The sequence below is a fragment of the Barbus barbus genome (genome assembly GCF_936440315.1).
Source record: "Barbus barbus genome assembly, chromosome: 19".
Taxonomy (NCBI): domain Eukaryota; kingdom Metazoa; phylum Chordata; class Actinopteri; order Cypriniformes; family Cyprinidae; genus Barbus; species Barbus barbus.
In genome coordinates this window covers 8,532,718-8,548,686 of record NC_136747.1, presented here as the reverse complement: position 1 = coordinate 8,548,686, position 15,969 = coordinate 8,532,718, and the positions used below count along the sequence as shown (strand labels likewise).

Below are 15,969 nucleotides of genomic sequence, written 5' to 3'. Positions count from 1 at the left end.
TGTCTTTTAATCTAGATTTAAACTGACAGAGTGTGTCTGCCTCCAGAACAGTGTTAGGTAGATTGTTCCAGAGTTTGGGTGCTAAATAGGAAAATGATCTGCCGCCCGCAGTCGATTTTGATATTCTAGGTATTATCAAATGACCAGAGTTTTGAGAACGCAGCAGACGTGGAGGACTATAATGTGATAAGAGCTCGCTCAAGTACTGAGGAGCTAAGCCATTCAGGGCTTTATAAGTAATTAACAAGATTTTAAAATCTATACGATGTTTGATAGGAAGCCAGTGCAGTGTTGTTGACAGAACCGGGCTAATATGGTCATACTTCCTGGTTCTAGTAAGGACTCTACCTGCTGCATTTTGGACCAACTGTAGTTTGTTGATCAAGCGTGCAGAACAACCACCCAATAAAGCATTACAATAGTCTAACCTTGAGGTCATAAATGCATGAATTAGTTTCTGCATTTGACGTTTTTAGATATGTTTTTGAGATGGAAAAACGCATTTTTACAGATGCTAGAAATGTGGCTTTCAAATGAAAAATTGCTATCAAACAGCACACCTAGGTTCCTAACTGATGAAGAAGAATTGACAGGGCAGCCGTCAAGTGTTAGATAGTGTTCTAGGTTATTATATGTGGGGTTTTTAGGTCTGATAATTAACATCTCTGTTTTTTCAGAATTTAGCAGTAAGAAGTTACTCGTCATCCAGTTTTTTGTATCGACTATGCATTCCATTAGTTTCTCAATTTGGTGTGTTTCACCAGGCCGTGAAAAAATACAGAGCTGATATAGAGAGAGAGATAATATCTCCCAAGGGTAACATGTAAAGCGTGAAAAGTAACGGATCTAGTACTGAGCCTTGAGGTACTCCATACTGCACTTGTGATCGATATGATACCTCTTCATTCACTGCTACGAACTGATTTAAGAAACATAAACACACTGAAAAATATTTTTTCCTCCCATCTCATTTTTTTTCCCGTTACCATGTCCCTGTACAAATGCTTGAGAACAAACTCCATTGGTCTTGTGCTTCAGACACCCACATTAGCATTTCCGTTTACCATATTTGATGTGCTCTATACATGTGTGTCAATCAAAAGCATAAATGAAACCTGTTCATGAAGTGATTGTGTCTCTTAAGAACACTTGATTCATATGGATTTTGTTTGCAATTTTAATGTTTAGTTGGATGGACTATCAATTATTGAGACAATAATAAAAATGTCTTTATTTGTGTTCTGAATATTAATATTATTAAAGTCTTACAGGTTTTGAATGATGAGAAAATGTTCATTTTAGGGTGAAGTTGGCAACACAAGGAAAATGTTCATGTTTGCATGATGTTTCGGAATGCTGAAATAAAGCACTTTCTTAAGTGCATGTTAACGGGGTCACCCTGCACTCCCACTGGTAGTCACCACTTCGCATCTCTGCTAATTTGCATAAAGCTGAATTTTATATTGGATAAAATTAAGTCAATAACATTTTTTCACTCCTTAAATATCCTGTCTCAAAAACATGTCACATTATAGAGGAAAAATGTTTTGCGAATGCCATTTGATGTTGACTCAAAAATATTTCTGAATCGCACTTCTCTCCCTTTCTCTCGGCAGGAGGAAGCTACAAGAAGATTGGATACTACGATATGACCAAAGGCAATCTCTCTTGGTATGGGAATGACAGGTGGATAGGTGAGGACACATTCGTCTCTCTCATCTCCCATATATGCTCTTGTTTATCACTGTCTCAAGCACTTTTAAACCTCCTCTCACACAATCACTCACATTATTACTCTCGCCACTCATCTGCATCTCTCCCAGTGTCACAGCCGCACATTCTAAGCCCCGCCCCCAAAACGAAGAGAGCCGCGGACGACAGGCTGCTACGGGGCGTTAATCAATCAGTCAGTCAAATTCTGTTTAGCATTCTGTCCATGAGGGCAGCCGCGCTGCAGGAGCTCTGCACAGCTCAACAAAAAAAGACAAATGAATGCCATTAGAAAACCGCCAGGAGTTAATTCCAATCATAAATTGAGCAAGCGCACTGATAAAAATTGCGTGCAATACACAATGAGTGATGGTTTCATTTAATCTTTTTAATTGTATTTGATGACCGGTTCACGCTCAGTGTTGCTGATGGTGCGCTGAGAAAATGCCAACTGACAGCTGAAAACAACACAAATCAGAAACGGCCCGGGCTGTTCCCCAGCTGCCTCCCAGCACGTGCTAACCTTGACTGGACGAGCACGAATCGTCCAATCAGTACAGACATCACGACAGGCCTCAGCTGATTGTCATTGTCTGTTATTTAAACCCTCACAGGCTCCGAACAGAGCTTGTGGTTTTGAATAACATCCTTGAGCTTTGTGATAGCAGCCTGGGTTTGTTGGTTTATAATATTGGCGGTGCGATGCCACATCACCATGCTCATTATGTGACCATTTCTATGCCTAGACATTTCCCTAGATGTGCTCTCGGTGGGCTTACACTGTTTTTAACTTGCTTATTAGCTTATTAAAAACTCAGAGAAGCAGCGAGCTCCATGGCAACTGTAGCACGTCGGCATTGCGAAATGCGCTAATTGCGTTTTTCACAAGCCGTTCCGGGGAAACCTGTTTTTCATTTATTTACCTAGCTTGCAACTGGGAATAGTGCCCACAGCATTGTCGTATACCCCAGGTGGCTTGCAGAGTCTGGCACCTTTAACTTTTGCATTAGTTGTCGATGATAGATCTCTTTGGAGGTCATCGTTTTAACAGCAACCCTTGACTGTGCCAGACTGCGGGTCGCAGCAAGTCTGCTGGTGAGGCGAAAGGTTGCCGTTTGATCGTGACAAGGTGAACAGGAATGCGAGATCATCACAAATAGAAGATGTTAGACAGATGACCCTTATGGCGCAAGTGCCGCCCATTACCACCCAACTTTTCACCTTGCCGCAATGGTCACTGGATGGCGTGTTCCAGAGAGACGGCAGCGTGTAGAGCTAAAAATAATCGGTGCTGAAATAAAGGCCTCTTGAAGGAGAGGGTGACTTTGCTCCAGATTGGATGGCACATGTTGACCAATCGTCACTCGTTAGGATATTCTCCCTCTCGTTCATACCCACTGCAAAGTGAAGGTTACGTCCCTTCATCTCCCAGCTGAGTGGGAACGTTTTTGTTTGAATCTTTGTTCAATTGTTTCTCGTTGTTACCATCCACTTCACTGGCCTCACTCGTTCTCACACTCTCCCCGGTCGCCCCTGACAACCACTGCATCTGCGCCTTGTTCTCTCATTGCTGGGTCTTGGTCGTCATGGCAACATACTGTCCCGATTCCACCATCAAGGACAGGGAGAGGTATTAAACCTCATGAGCTCTCTGGCCCGATGGATGCACACACATTTACAACCACGTTCATTGTGGACCTGAATTGCATTAGAGACACCTTGAAATCAATATTTTACTGTATTTACTTTGTTAAAGGGATAGTTGTTCCAGTTGTTGTTGTTCTAAACCTGTATTAGTTTCTTTCTTCTTTGAACAAAGGAAGAACACATATTTTGAAGAATGTTGGTCACCAGACAGTTAAAGGTAGCTATTAATGTCCATAGTAGCAAACAGATAGTAGGGAAAAAATACTATGGAATCAGTAGCTATCGTTAACTGTTTGGTTACTCATATTCTTCAAAATATCCTTCTTTTATATTCAACTGAAGAAAGAAATTCAATAACTTGAGGATGAGTAAATGATTACAGATTTTTCATTTTTGGGTGAACTATGTCTAAAAATGAAAATTCTGTCATTAATTACTCACCCTCATGTCGTTCCAAACCTGTAAGACCTTCGTTCATCTTCAGAACATAAATTAAGATATTTTTGATGAAATCTGAGAGCTTTCTGACCCTGCATAGACAACAACACAACTGACACGTTCAAGGCCCAGAAAATTAGTAAGGACATCTTTAAAATGACATCAGTGCTTCAACTGTAATTATATGAAGCTACAAGAATACAACTCTTGTGAACGCGGAAGAGAAGAAATTGTTGAGTAATGTCGTTTTGCATACAAAAAGTATTCTCACAGCTTCATAAAATTAAAGTTGAACCACTGATGTCACATGAACTATTTTAACAATGTCCTTACTACCTTTCTGTGCCTTGAACATGGTATACATTGCTGTTTATGCAGATTCAGAAAGCTCTCAGATTTCATCAAAGATATCTTAATTTGTGTTTTGAAGATGAATACAGGTCTTATGGGCTTGAAACCACATGAGTGTGAGTAATTAATGACAGAATTTTCATTTTTGGGTGAAATATCCCTTTAATGACAATTACTGGTCTTATCAGTGCATGTAAACAAGTTTTCATCATAATAATAGTGCACCGTCTCTGAAATGACTTCACTTTTTGGCTGACATCACCATCCCCAGCTACGTTTTACAATTTAATCAATTCCAAATTAGATCCAAATCAAGTTTCACTCAGAAATATTTCACTTTATGGAAGTAAATGGGTTTCCAACCCCATTTCATGTATAATCGACACCCGACCGACTGCTAATGTCTATGAATTGTGTTATCCGAGTAAATGCGTTCACTCAGTTCCTCAAGGATTGCAGCTCCACACGGATCACAAGTTAATTTTAACGCCATAGCAACACTGCAACGTTAACATTCTGACCTGAAACACCATAGCAACCACTTTCTATTTCCACAAACCACTTAAACTCATGTGTCGTGCCATATCACATCCTGGGTCTGTCTGTTAAGATTGTTCCAGCATCAGCGCAGTTCCACGCTGTTTTCCAGCATCCCAGGATCCATCTGTTGGCCGTCTTGTGCCCTGAGCGGTTGTGTTCGGTTGGATCTCCCACTCTCCTTAAATCAATATCAGCGAGATCCACGAGGGAGATGGCCTTACGTGAACTTCTAATTAAGCCTGACAGTCGCTGCGCTTATCAGATGCTCTGGTGAGGGGTTCCGGTGGAACCGCATGGGCAATATGAGTCCTGTAGCTGGGCTTTATAAAAACGATCAGCTCTAGAGATAGATGTAACAAGCCGTGTGGTCCCCAGCCAATTTGTCACTCGCAAAAGAACGTGACACCAGTGCACGTCTTGTGTGCTGCCCACCCATTGAAGGAAGCTGACCACAATGCACCCTGTTGTGCTTTGTTGTTGCCAATTGGCCAGCCGATTACCCATCTGGAGGCAGTGAAACAGTCTGTGATGGTATCACTTCACAGAGACCAGGGGGGAGAAGCTTTAGTCAAATGGCACTCAGGTGAAATTCGATAGCTATCGCTCTCTCTGCAGACTCAGAAATGCAGCCAGTTTATCGAGAAAGAGAAAGAGAGGCAGAGAGGGAGATAAAGTGACTCATTTGTGGCTCTGAAAACAGGTTCAGACCTTCTCTACTTTTCTTTATTTTGTTCAATTGTTTCATTATTCAGATATACATGATTATTGTATAAATAAGTAAAAACAAATGAAGTAAACATGCTATGTAAGTTTAACAATTTTTAAAGTATTTATTATTATTTATTTAGAAAGACTAAATAGCTAGAACCTCTAATAATGTTTTTAATATAATTCATGAAAGTATTGTCAAATTATTTCAATGTAATACTGTATAAAATAATCGAATACTAAAAATCCTAATTTCTTTCTCCAGGCTCTGGTCCTCCTGCTGACCAGACGGTGGTGATTCAGAAGTTCAGATATCTGTCACAAAAACTCTTTGTCTCTGTGTCTGTTTTCGCTGGCTTGGGCATTTTAATGGGCATCGTTTGCCTCACCTTTAACATCTACAACAGCAACGTCAGGTATGTTTAGTTGTGGATGGGAATATACGCTCCTGCCTGCAGGCATGTGTTCATTTATATTGCACACTCACGTGTGAGTTCAGTGCAGAGGACAGAATGATACATGCATACAATTAGCTGGTGCTTCCAAGGGGCACATTCACATATTTAAGCATTCTGTGTGCGTAGAAACACACCGGTTTCAAACAGGCTAATGCATTACGAATAGCGATAGCATTTCACACATATTCAAACTCCACAGACACATTCAGACTAATGTTTGGTGTTTCAGGCTTTTTATCTTAGTGACACTTAGACTTTCAACAAGATTTTCTCAGCAGACAGCTTAAGCTAATACCCTGAACACTTACAAATCTTATCATGCATGTGAGTAAATGTGTGAGCAGGTCTATGAATCTTTGTGTGATAAAGACAGAGGAGTGTAAATCCTATTCCACTGTGAGAGATTAACTAAATGAGCTGAATCAGAGTGCAAGATGCTAACAAATATTACCAAAAAGTACCATGGAACACCATATTATATGCATGTGGTAATCATTCTAAGATATATACATCACAGTATATGGCAGACACTACATTAGCATCTGTTCAATGTATGAACCTGTTTTTTGAACATACACATCTTTTTGCAAATTCAGCAGTATGCATGTCTATATGTAAAGGTACATTCAAAACTCCCAGCCCTACCTGAATAACATGACGGCAGTGGGCTGTATGATGGCTCTGGCTGCTGTTTTTCCTCTGGGAATTGACGGACTGCATGTACGCAACTCTCAGTTTCCCGTGGTCTGTCAGGTAAGCGCTCAGGCATTCTGGGTAACGCCGTTTTGTCATTTATATTGATGTTATTTATAGTACTAGTAACTGAGTTTATAAAACCTCCCTGAACACTCTTCTTCAGAAGGGCTTTAAGGAGACATATCAGGGAGGTTTTTTTTTTTCCCCTGAGGCATACTAATAATGTTAGTCAAGGTTTCTTGCATCAAAAAATATGAATTATTCAGTTTTTCATGACCATTTTTCACCCTCTCTCAGACCCTTAAGTATTAAACAGACTTGTTTCGCTGCCTTGCTTTCAGACATCATGCCCTCTTTGCTTACACTTACTCATAGGTCACAGGCTTGCCGTCAGGTTCAATTTAGTTTGCACCATCCCTTTCTTCAGGAACAGCATCTTAGCAAAGTCCGAAGATCAGAACAAACTGTTTTTGCAGCATAATTTTAATAAATGCACTTTTATTAAAGGTTTAGTTGTATTAACCTATTTTTACATTTAATTCACCTTTGGTGACATATGACACTCACTTAAACTTAATTTTTAAAATCACTAAAACTAATTTAATAATTAATTTTTCATGTTGTATATTAGAATGTTGTGATGTGACAAAACGGAATACAATAAAATTTGAATTTTAGAATTTTTAGGATTTTAATATTGGCCATTTATTGTTTATCTCCCATAACATTAGAATAATTATAAGCTGATCAGTACTGGCAATAATTTTAATATTGACGCATCCTTATTATATTTCAGTAGTTGTACTTTGAAGTCTTTTAAAGTTAAACACTGAAATATTGGCTTTTTAAAAATTGTTTTTCTAGTTCCGTTTGTGGCTGCTTGGACTTGGCTTCAGTTTGGCTTATGGAAGTATGTTCACGAAGATCTGGTGGGTTCACACGGTGTTCACAAAGAAGGACGAGAAGAAAGACAAGAGAAAGGTGAGTGAGAACCAGGGTTATTATTGCTAACACAACTAAAATCTTAGTTGATTTCAAAAATTAAAATGAACACGGAAAAAAATAAATAATAATATTACTAAAAAACATATAATAGTATCTAAGTGGTACTAAAATAAGACTGTGTGAGGTTAATTTGAGGTGTTTCAAGACAAACTATCTGTCCTTTTAAGCCCTCACAGGGATTTACTCTTCACTTGTCGTGTCAAGGACTTTCAGAACGCTGCTGGAATGATCAATATATCATAGTGGAATTATTGTTCTTTATAAAGTATATATCTCGTTCCTCTATATGTTATCATCATTAGATCTCCATCTCACTTCCACTGCCTCTCTGGCCTAGCCATCGTCTCTCTGTCTGATCTCATAGAGATGGGTCCCCCGTTGTCCTTGAGCATCCTTAAACAGCACATTTATCATACAGCACAGCTCGATGAGCCCTCCATACAGCCCCATGAACCAGCAGTTTCTCCATCACCACAAACACACTGCAAAAGATCGTTTTTGTAACACTTTACACTATGGTCCCATTTGTTAATGTATTAGTTAACACCAGTTAACAATGAGCAAGATATATTTGCAGCATTCATTAATCATGGGTAATGTTAGTAAATACATGTTTATTGTTCATTTCAGCCCACAGTGCATTAAATGTATCAATAAATATTGAAATTAACAATAACTAAGAGTTAATAAAAGCTATGCAAATATTTATCATTGTTAGGTCATGTTAACTAATGTAGAGTATCTCAAAGGTTTTTTTTCTTACATTTTTTTATTATTCTATACACTTCACTAAACCGTGATGGATTATGCTTAACAAAATTTTAAAAAGTGTTGTTATCTTAATTTGTTTTCTCAATTAAATTCATCTTATTTTAAGGATGTTTCAATATTTTATGGAAAGACTAAACCAAAATATTAAGAAAATTATGTTTTGAAGTGCAGCCCTCACATCACACAAATGCACAGCAGCCATAATAACTAAAATAAGTAAAAGATAGAGCTAAAGGCAGAGGAGAAAGGTATTCTCAGGATAAGTACATAATGCCTATTATTGAGCATTCATGAACGTCCATCTAGTGGTGGAGAGGAGCTTGTCATGAGCCCCTGTGGAGAGCTCGCTCTCTCTCTCTCTCTCTCTCTCTCTTTCTCTTTCTCTTTCTATCTTCCTCTGCACAAAGAAAGGATTCAGAGATTGAGAAATGATCTGTGATGTGCAGTGGGGCATCAAATTGACAGCTTAGACATTTTCAAACGTGCTTCGTTTGACTGGGGCGTCACTATTGAGAATTTTTTATGCTAAAAAGAAAAGTTAAAAAACAAACACAAACTGAGCATCAGTAAGTTTGTTTGAAGTGGATTCTTCAAAGTCATTGTCAGGGACACAAAAGGGAAATTTTGGAATAAAGAATAGTTTCAGAATTTATTATAGACCATAAGACAGAAAGAAATATTTGGGACAAATATTCTATTTTAAGTACAGAGGAACTCATGATTGGGATTTTATGGTGTGAATTGTCATGAAAATGTCCCCTCAACACATTCAAAACAAGTTAAATACCTCAGGTAATGTCTCATGAAATGCCAAAATACAGAACAGAAAATAATTTAGACATATTTAAGATGAAAGCCTATGGGGAAACTGTCTATTGTGAAAGTATAGCCACAAAACTAACCAATCTTTTTTTTTTTTTTAAGAAATTAATACTTTTATTTAGCATTAACACATTAAATTGATAAAATTTACATTTACTCTACATTGTTACTCTACACGACAAGATGGCGCCGATGTATATGGCATGCTGTCTGCCTCTGTTACACAGTCTGTTTTGTATCACGTTGTTTGTCTTATTTGTGACTTGGTTAATACGTGACTCTACATCTGTACTGATCTATGATCATTGTATACTTTTAAATATTAGAAGATCCTTTGAGAAGTACGTTACAGAAGAAATAGGAGATCTCCAATTCTCTGAGACCACATTGCACTTTAATATCCCTACGAGTCTTGGCCCCCTTTGCTGAAGAAATGGCGTCGCCGCAAAAAGCGAGGTGGTAAACTAGTGAAATTAAAGGCTTACCTACTATCACTCCCGAGTTTGCCATGATCGCAAGAGGCGATACGTTGGAGATGGAGAAGTGGCCATGTGCTGTGTAGGCGTTGGGTGAGCTCGGTACTGCGGTGGATTCAACCCGTTGAGCCAGCAGGACCTGTGTTGTCGAGTCTTCGGCGTTCTCTACACTTGAACTGCAATGGGGTTAACCTGCAGAATCTTCGCCCTGTATCGACCGGTTCGCAGTTGCGCCAGGACGCATCGTCGGAGTACAAATCGGCAATCAGGCTGGCCTTGTTGAACATTCGTTCTTTAAAAAATAAGACTTATTTTGAACGATTTTATCAGAGCTCAGACCTCAGATTTTTTTTATTTATCACAGAAACCTGGCTGAACGTTGGTGATATGGATGTTTTTGGGGAACTTGTTCCGAGTAATTTTAATGTCCTAAATTCACCACGAGAGACTAGAAGAGGAGGGGGCCTGGCCTCTGTCTTCAAGGACTCTTTTATGTGTACCCATATTAATATTGAATGTTTTTCCAGCTTTGAACTTCAAGCCTTTGAAATACAGATGCTGAATCCTGTTTTTTGTGCTGTTCTTTATCGGCCACCAAGACCAAATAAGGATTTTATTTCAGAGTTGTCTTCATTTTTAGGGGACGTGGTACTGAATTATGTCAAAGCTTTAGTGTTGGGAGATTTTAATATTCATGTCTGTTGTCTATCAAGCTCTTTGTCTAAAGACTTTCTGAACCTTTTAGACTCTTTGGGTTTTCAGCAAATAGTCAAAGGCTCTACTCGCTCTCATGGTCACACACTGGATTTGATTCTGTTCCTTGGTCTACCAGTCAGTGACATTATCATAGATGATTTTGTTTTAGCTGATCATAATCCCAATCTTTGTACTGTCTCTTTTCCTTATCAATGAAAGAGAAGCAGTTCTTTAAAGCGTTGTGTGCGACCAGTTAATTCAAATACTTAAGTTGATTTTAATGCTACCTTTTTGGAAACAATGCAGGGTTTAGATTTGTTTTCACCTCATCTTGATGTGGAGGAATCAATTCATGATTTCAACTCAGTTTGTTCCAAAACAGTAGATCTTGTCTTCCCTTTGAAACAGGTAAATGCAAAGCATAAATTAACTCTATGGTTTAATGAACATATTCATTCCTTAAAACGGATTTGTAGAAGATGTGAACGAAAATGGAAAAAAGATAAATTTCTTATGACATGCTTAGAGATTCTCTGTCTAAATTTCAAAGGGCTGTACGAAATGCTAGATCGAGGTACTTTATAGATCTTATTGATAAAAATCGTCATAATCCTAGGGTTCTATTCTCAACGATAGATTCCATTATTAATCCTAGATTAGAGGTGGTAGATGTAACAGGGCAAACAAGACGTGATCCATTTGCAAGGTTTTTATTTCCCGGGACGTGGTCACAAAACAAGCAAGGTTCATGCAATGGCAAACCGGTACAACACAAGCAAGACAAAGAGTAGTCCTAGGGCAAGCGTGGGTCTACGATCGGCGAACAATATCCAACAGGGCAAGGCAGAGAGATAATCCAGGTACACGAGCAGTAGTCAAAGAGAGGTGCAAACAGACTCCGAACGGCAAGGCAAAGGGTTAATCCAGGAAACACGGGCAAGAATCAAAACACTAGAAAACCCACAAAGCAAGGCAAGACTATGACAACTAAGTGGGCTCCGTAGAGTAGCTATCGCTAGGAGAGTGATATATACGCTATACAATACTCGGCAATGACAGAGAGGAAGTCCAAGGCTTATAAAGCGTGTCAGATGGGATCAGCTGTGTAATCAGTGTAATGTGTGATTGGTGACAGCTGTGATCAGTGCAATGGATGATGGGAAATGCAGTCCAGGGTAATATGTAACAGTCTGTGTGGTGTGAGAGTCAATATGATGGAAGAGCGGCCTCTGATGGTGAGTGGACGGAAGATCACGAACCGGATTTGTGACAGCTGTCATGCGGTGGTACCTTTTCAAAAATTACACCTTTGTACCTAAAAGGTACATATTAGTACCTAGTGTATATATGAGTACCTACAAGGTACAAAAGTGTTAAAGGTACTGCCAAAGTGACAGATTTTGTACCTTTTTTCTGAGAGTGTTGGAAAAAATTAGTGCAACAGACTAATGTAAATGATTACTAATCTTGTCTGTGCAAAATTATACTGAATATTGCAATTTCTGTTATGACTATGTTGTTCATAAGCAAAACTGTCCAAGCAGTAAAGCCTGTAACATTCATGTAATATAAACACCAGATAGGTCTGTTTACCTAGAGAAAACACATCCACAAATTACAGTAATGCAAAACCAGATGCTCATCCACCTAGAAAAATAGTTTCACCACTTAAAGGATGATTGAAGCACCCTTTGAACCAGTGCTTAATATAAGCACTTGAACAAAAATGCAAGCTTCACATTTTTGCTTGTAAACCCCCTAAATGTCCATTTTCAGTCCTGTAAATGTTTTCAAACAGAGGCATGAGTCAAAGTTCTCTGGTAATGAATAGCAGGCCATATATAGAGCTTAACTTATTTTAAACCCAGAAAATTCCTTGAATCAATTTTCTGGCTATGCGTGAGTTCTTTCATCCTGGCTGTTGTGAAGGTGGGTTTGAGGTTTATGAGCTCTCAAAAGTAACGATAAACAATACGAGTCACAGAGAACATAAATCCTTTTTATGTTGCTCTTTAAATAAATGCTTTTTATGTTTAATTGCTCACAAATGCCATCCACGCTACAAAAAAAGAACGACTATTGATTTTGTTGTAGTGTTATGGTCTCAGCCGAAATCCATTAAAGACACTTTCCTTACTTAAACCATAAAGTGCGGCCACCGTGTGGCGGATTGAATTGGCATCCTGATAATGGGCCATTGTTTCCCCTTCAAGCTCTCTGCACTTACGCTCTATATGATGTCTTGAATCACGGCGCAAGCTGTGTCTTTCACTGTCCTGGATGGAAAGTTGATTCACTGGTCTTTTTATATCCCAGCAGCACCTGGAACCCTGGAAGCTCTATGCCACTGTGGGAGTCCTGCTGGTTATCGACATCCTGTCCCTTATGATTTGGCAGATTGTGGATCCCCTGCACATCACAGTGGAGGTATGGCAGTGCTCAGTTTTTGTGTTTTTTTGAATAAGGCACAGTTGGATTTATTATGTTTGGCCTCAAGGTGCATATAAGCAAAATGTTGAATGAGCTGCTGTTCTGTTTCTCTGTCTATCTGAGCAGAAGTTCACTAAAGAAGCACCTAAAGGGGACGTGGATCAGCTGATCGAGCCTCTGCTGCAGCACTGCAGTTCAGAGAAGATGAACACATGGCTTGGTAAGAACTTCTCTGGGTTTGACACTGTATTTGTTCACACTGCATCCAGTTCTGATTTAAAAATAAAGGTTCCATATTGGCATGATGGTTCCATGAAGAACCTTTAACATCAGTGGAACCTTTCCATTCTACAAAAGGACCTTTAAAAATTTCTTTAAGATTTTTAAAATGTTCTTAACACTAAGAAAAATGGGTAGTTTTAAGAACTGTTCTCTTAAAGTTCTTTGGGGAACCCAAAATGGTTCTTCTGTGGCATCACTTCAGACAAAAAAATATTTAGAAACCTTTATTTTAATAGTGTAGAGTTGCATTTTATACATTTTGTCAGTTAATGCATTTCCTGACTTTACTGTGCTGTATTTCCATTCAAAAACCTGCTTTTTATTTACCAACCACTCGTAGTCCAGTCTAACCCAGCACTATCTGTGCTGATTTAAGTCTGCGGCAGGCATATTTAAATTAAGTCAGTTTTGTAGAAAACAGGCAGTAAACTGAATTTTCTTTCAAAGAGATGTTTGTGTATATTTTCTAGCGATCATGCTGGTAGTGCTTCATCAAACGATGATTAAATGATATGTTATAAGCGGTGTATATCCAGATGCGCAGTGTAGTCAAGCACCCTTAAGACATTTTAAAGAGCCGACTGAGCTGTCTGGAACACACTGGAGGAGTGATGCTGCATATTTCCAGTAACGTACGACAGACTCCCTTGTGAAAAAGAAGTCAGCTTAATTATTTTCAGTGTTCACATCACTTGTAGTGTATTTTTAAGTATTTTTAAGTAAATATTTGTAAGTATATTTTAAATATATTTATATTTATAAATATAAAAGTATATTTTAAATAAAAAACTTTGCAAAAAATATATAAAATATTAAACGACCGCTTAACTTAAAAAGAGTACAACTGTTTCTTAACACACTCACACTTTAAATCACTATCTTTTAGAAATGTTGTTTTTTAAAGTACACTTATTATGAGTGTTGGCTAACATACTAAAGCACAGAAGTATTTGATTATAACTGGAACTGTGTGTTATTCAGTATAACAATTCAAGTTTTTATATTTTAAATGTACTAAATTGCAATTTCATTACAAATGTGTAATTACAAATATATTAAAATGACATAGAAGTTTCAGTACAGATGACATTAGTTTATTAGTATTAGTTTGCCATAAATGTTTGTCAGTACATTCAGCAGTATTTTAACCACATTTCAAAAACACTAGAAGTAACTTTTTAAAGTATGCAAAAGTGTAATTCTTTTTCACAAGGTCAGCTGCATCCTTAATAACCTAATGCTCAGAACTGACCCACAAGACAAGATAGCATGCAAATTGTGGTCAGCGTTACATTTTGACCATGTTTGCGTCATTACCTGATTTGCATACTTCCTATATTAAATGAGATGTAAACAAAAAAAACAAATGTAAACAAAATAAATGAGACTAATGGTCATTGCACACAGAGTCTAAAATTTTCACATGCGTTTTTCAGATTTTTCGTATTTCGCATCCTTTCCTATCAAAATGCATGCTACGGATTCGAAAACGCAGAAAATCGAACCTGATCCGAATTTTTTTTGACGGATGAAAGTTTCGGAGGCAGTGTGCAAACGTGATTGACACAACATGAGGTTGTATTTATTTTTTAACGTGCGAAAATTTCAGACTCCGTGTGCAGTGGCTCTTTTTAGTTATGATCTTGTCATGGTGTTGGACACACACACACAAAAATGTTGCTCTCTGAACAAATCCTATAAGCCTGTGAGTGAAAATGATTTAATGAAGGAACCCCAGTGGTTTCAAACTTCAGCCTCTCTCCTCAGGTGTTTCCTACTTGTAAGTGTTTAACTAATTAAACAAATTAATTGCTACCTTTATGAGATTGGACCGGGCTTGCTCTTCCAGTTACGGTCAGTAAAATGAGCCTTCAGTGTATTGCTCAGGCAAAGTCCTTGAGAATCGAGCACAGCTGCCCGTAAACAGACCTGTCATACAAATACTTTCTGTCATAACAGTTTCTCTGCAGAAACCGTTTAGGGCATTTGGTCCAAGGACGCATACACAGCATTGTCCTTTAACGACATCTGGATGAGCAAATAATTGATCGCACACACAGAACTAAAACAAACCAAATATAGCAGAGTTCTCAGTGAGATCATAAAGTGTGGTGTGGATGTGAGGGATGAATGGTTAGATGCAGACAAAAGTCATGGGAGCAGACAGTGCCTGCGACTGACTGATTACCCTGTCAGTGTGATAATGTCCACCTATCATGTTTGCATTGGCCTGAATACATCAAACTGGTGGAAATGGATGGACTAATTACATAGTAAACAGCTCACCCACTCAGGTGGCACCATTTTTGGTCCACCAAAAATGTTGGTTTCCATCCAAAGCCAAATGAACTTGAAATGATCATCTGAGAGTGAGCTGGTTTTTAGCAAACACTCAGTTAAATTAAATCTGCACCCTCCGTCTGCGACCTTCATTACACCAGCGTTGTTGTTGACCGAGGATTTAATGGTCAGACAAGAAGGTGATGATAAATAATAGACGAGCAACAGCCAGTAGTAACAAATAAAAGCTCAATGAAATGACAGTGATAAGGATGTTTGGAAACCTGTTTATTATTTTTCTCTCCGTTTTGTCTTTTAGGTGTCGTTTATGGCTATAAGGGTTTACTGCTGCTTCTGGGTATTTTTCTGGCTTATGAAACCAAATCTGTGTCCACTGAAAAAATAAACGATCATCGAGCTGTTGGGATGGCCATCTACAACGTCTCAGTGAGTCTGTTCGTCTTTTTATACTTATCCCTCTGGACATTTTAAGAGCGCCTTGGGTGACATTTGAAATGTCAGTCGTCACCCAAATATTGTCCAAATAAAAGGTAGAACTGTTCGGCTGATGTGACTGAAATAGCACCGCGTTGGGTTTTTTCCTTTTGTTGCTCAAGCTTAGTTGGGAGTTAGCGTGTGACGCGTCCGTCTGGAGCTGT

General features: G+C 38.5%; 1 protein-coding gene across 1 annotated transcript in view; it reads left to right on the top strand.

The window, feature by feature from the left end:
* Positions 1–15,969, top strand: part of LOC306885596 (gamma-aminobutyric acid type B receptor subunit 1-like) — a 52,189-nt gene that overhangs the window by 27,571 nt on the left and 8,649 nt on the right. The window contains exons 9-15 of the mRNA XM_079442241.1: positions 1,617–1,694; positions 5,660–5,810; positions 6,473–6,605; positions 7,413–7,529; positions 12,638–12,745; positions 12,875–12,968; positions 15,630–15,757. Of these exons, the coding sequence (XP_079298367.1) occupies positions 1,617–1,694; positions 5,660–5,810; positions 6,473–6,605; positions 7,413–7,529; positions 12,638–12,745; positions 12,875–12,968; positions 15,630–15,757 (809 nt within the window). The remainder of the gene's footprint in view (positions 1–1,616; positions 1,695–5,659; positions 5,811–6,472; positions 6,606–7,412; positions 7,530–12,637; positions 12,746–12,874; positions 12,969–15,629; positions 15,758–15,969) is intronic.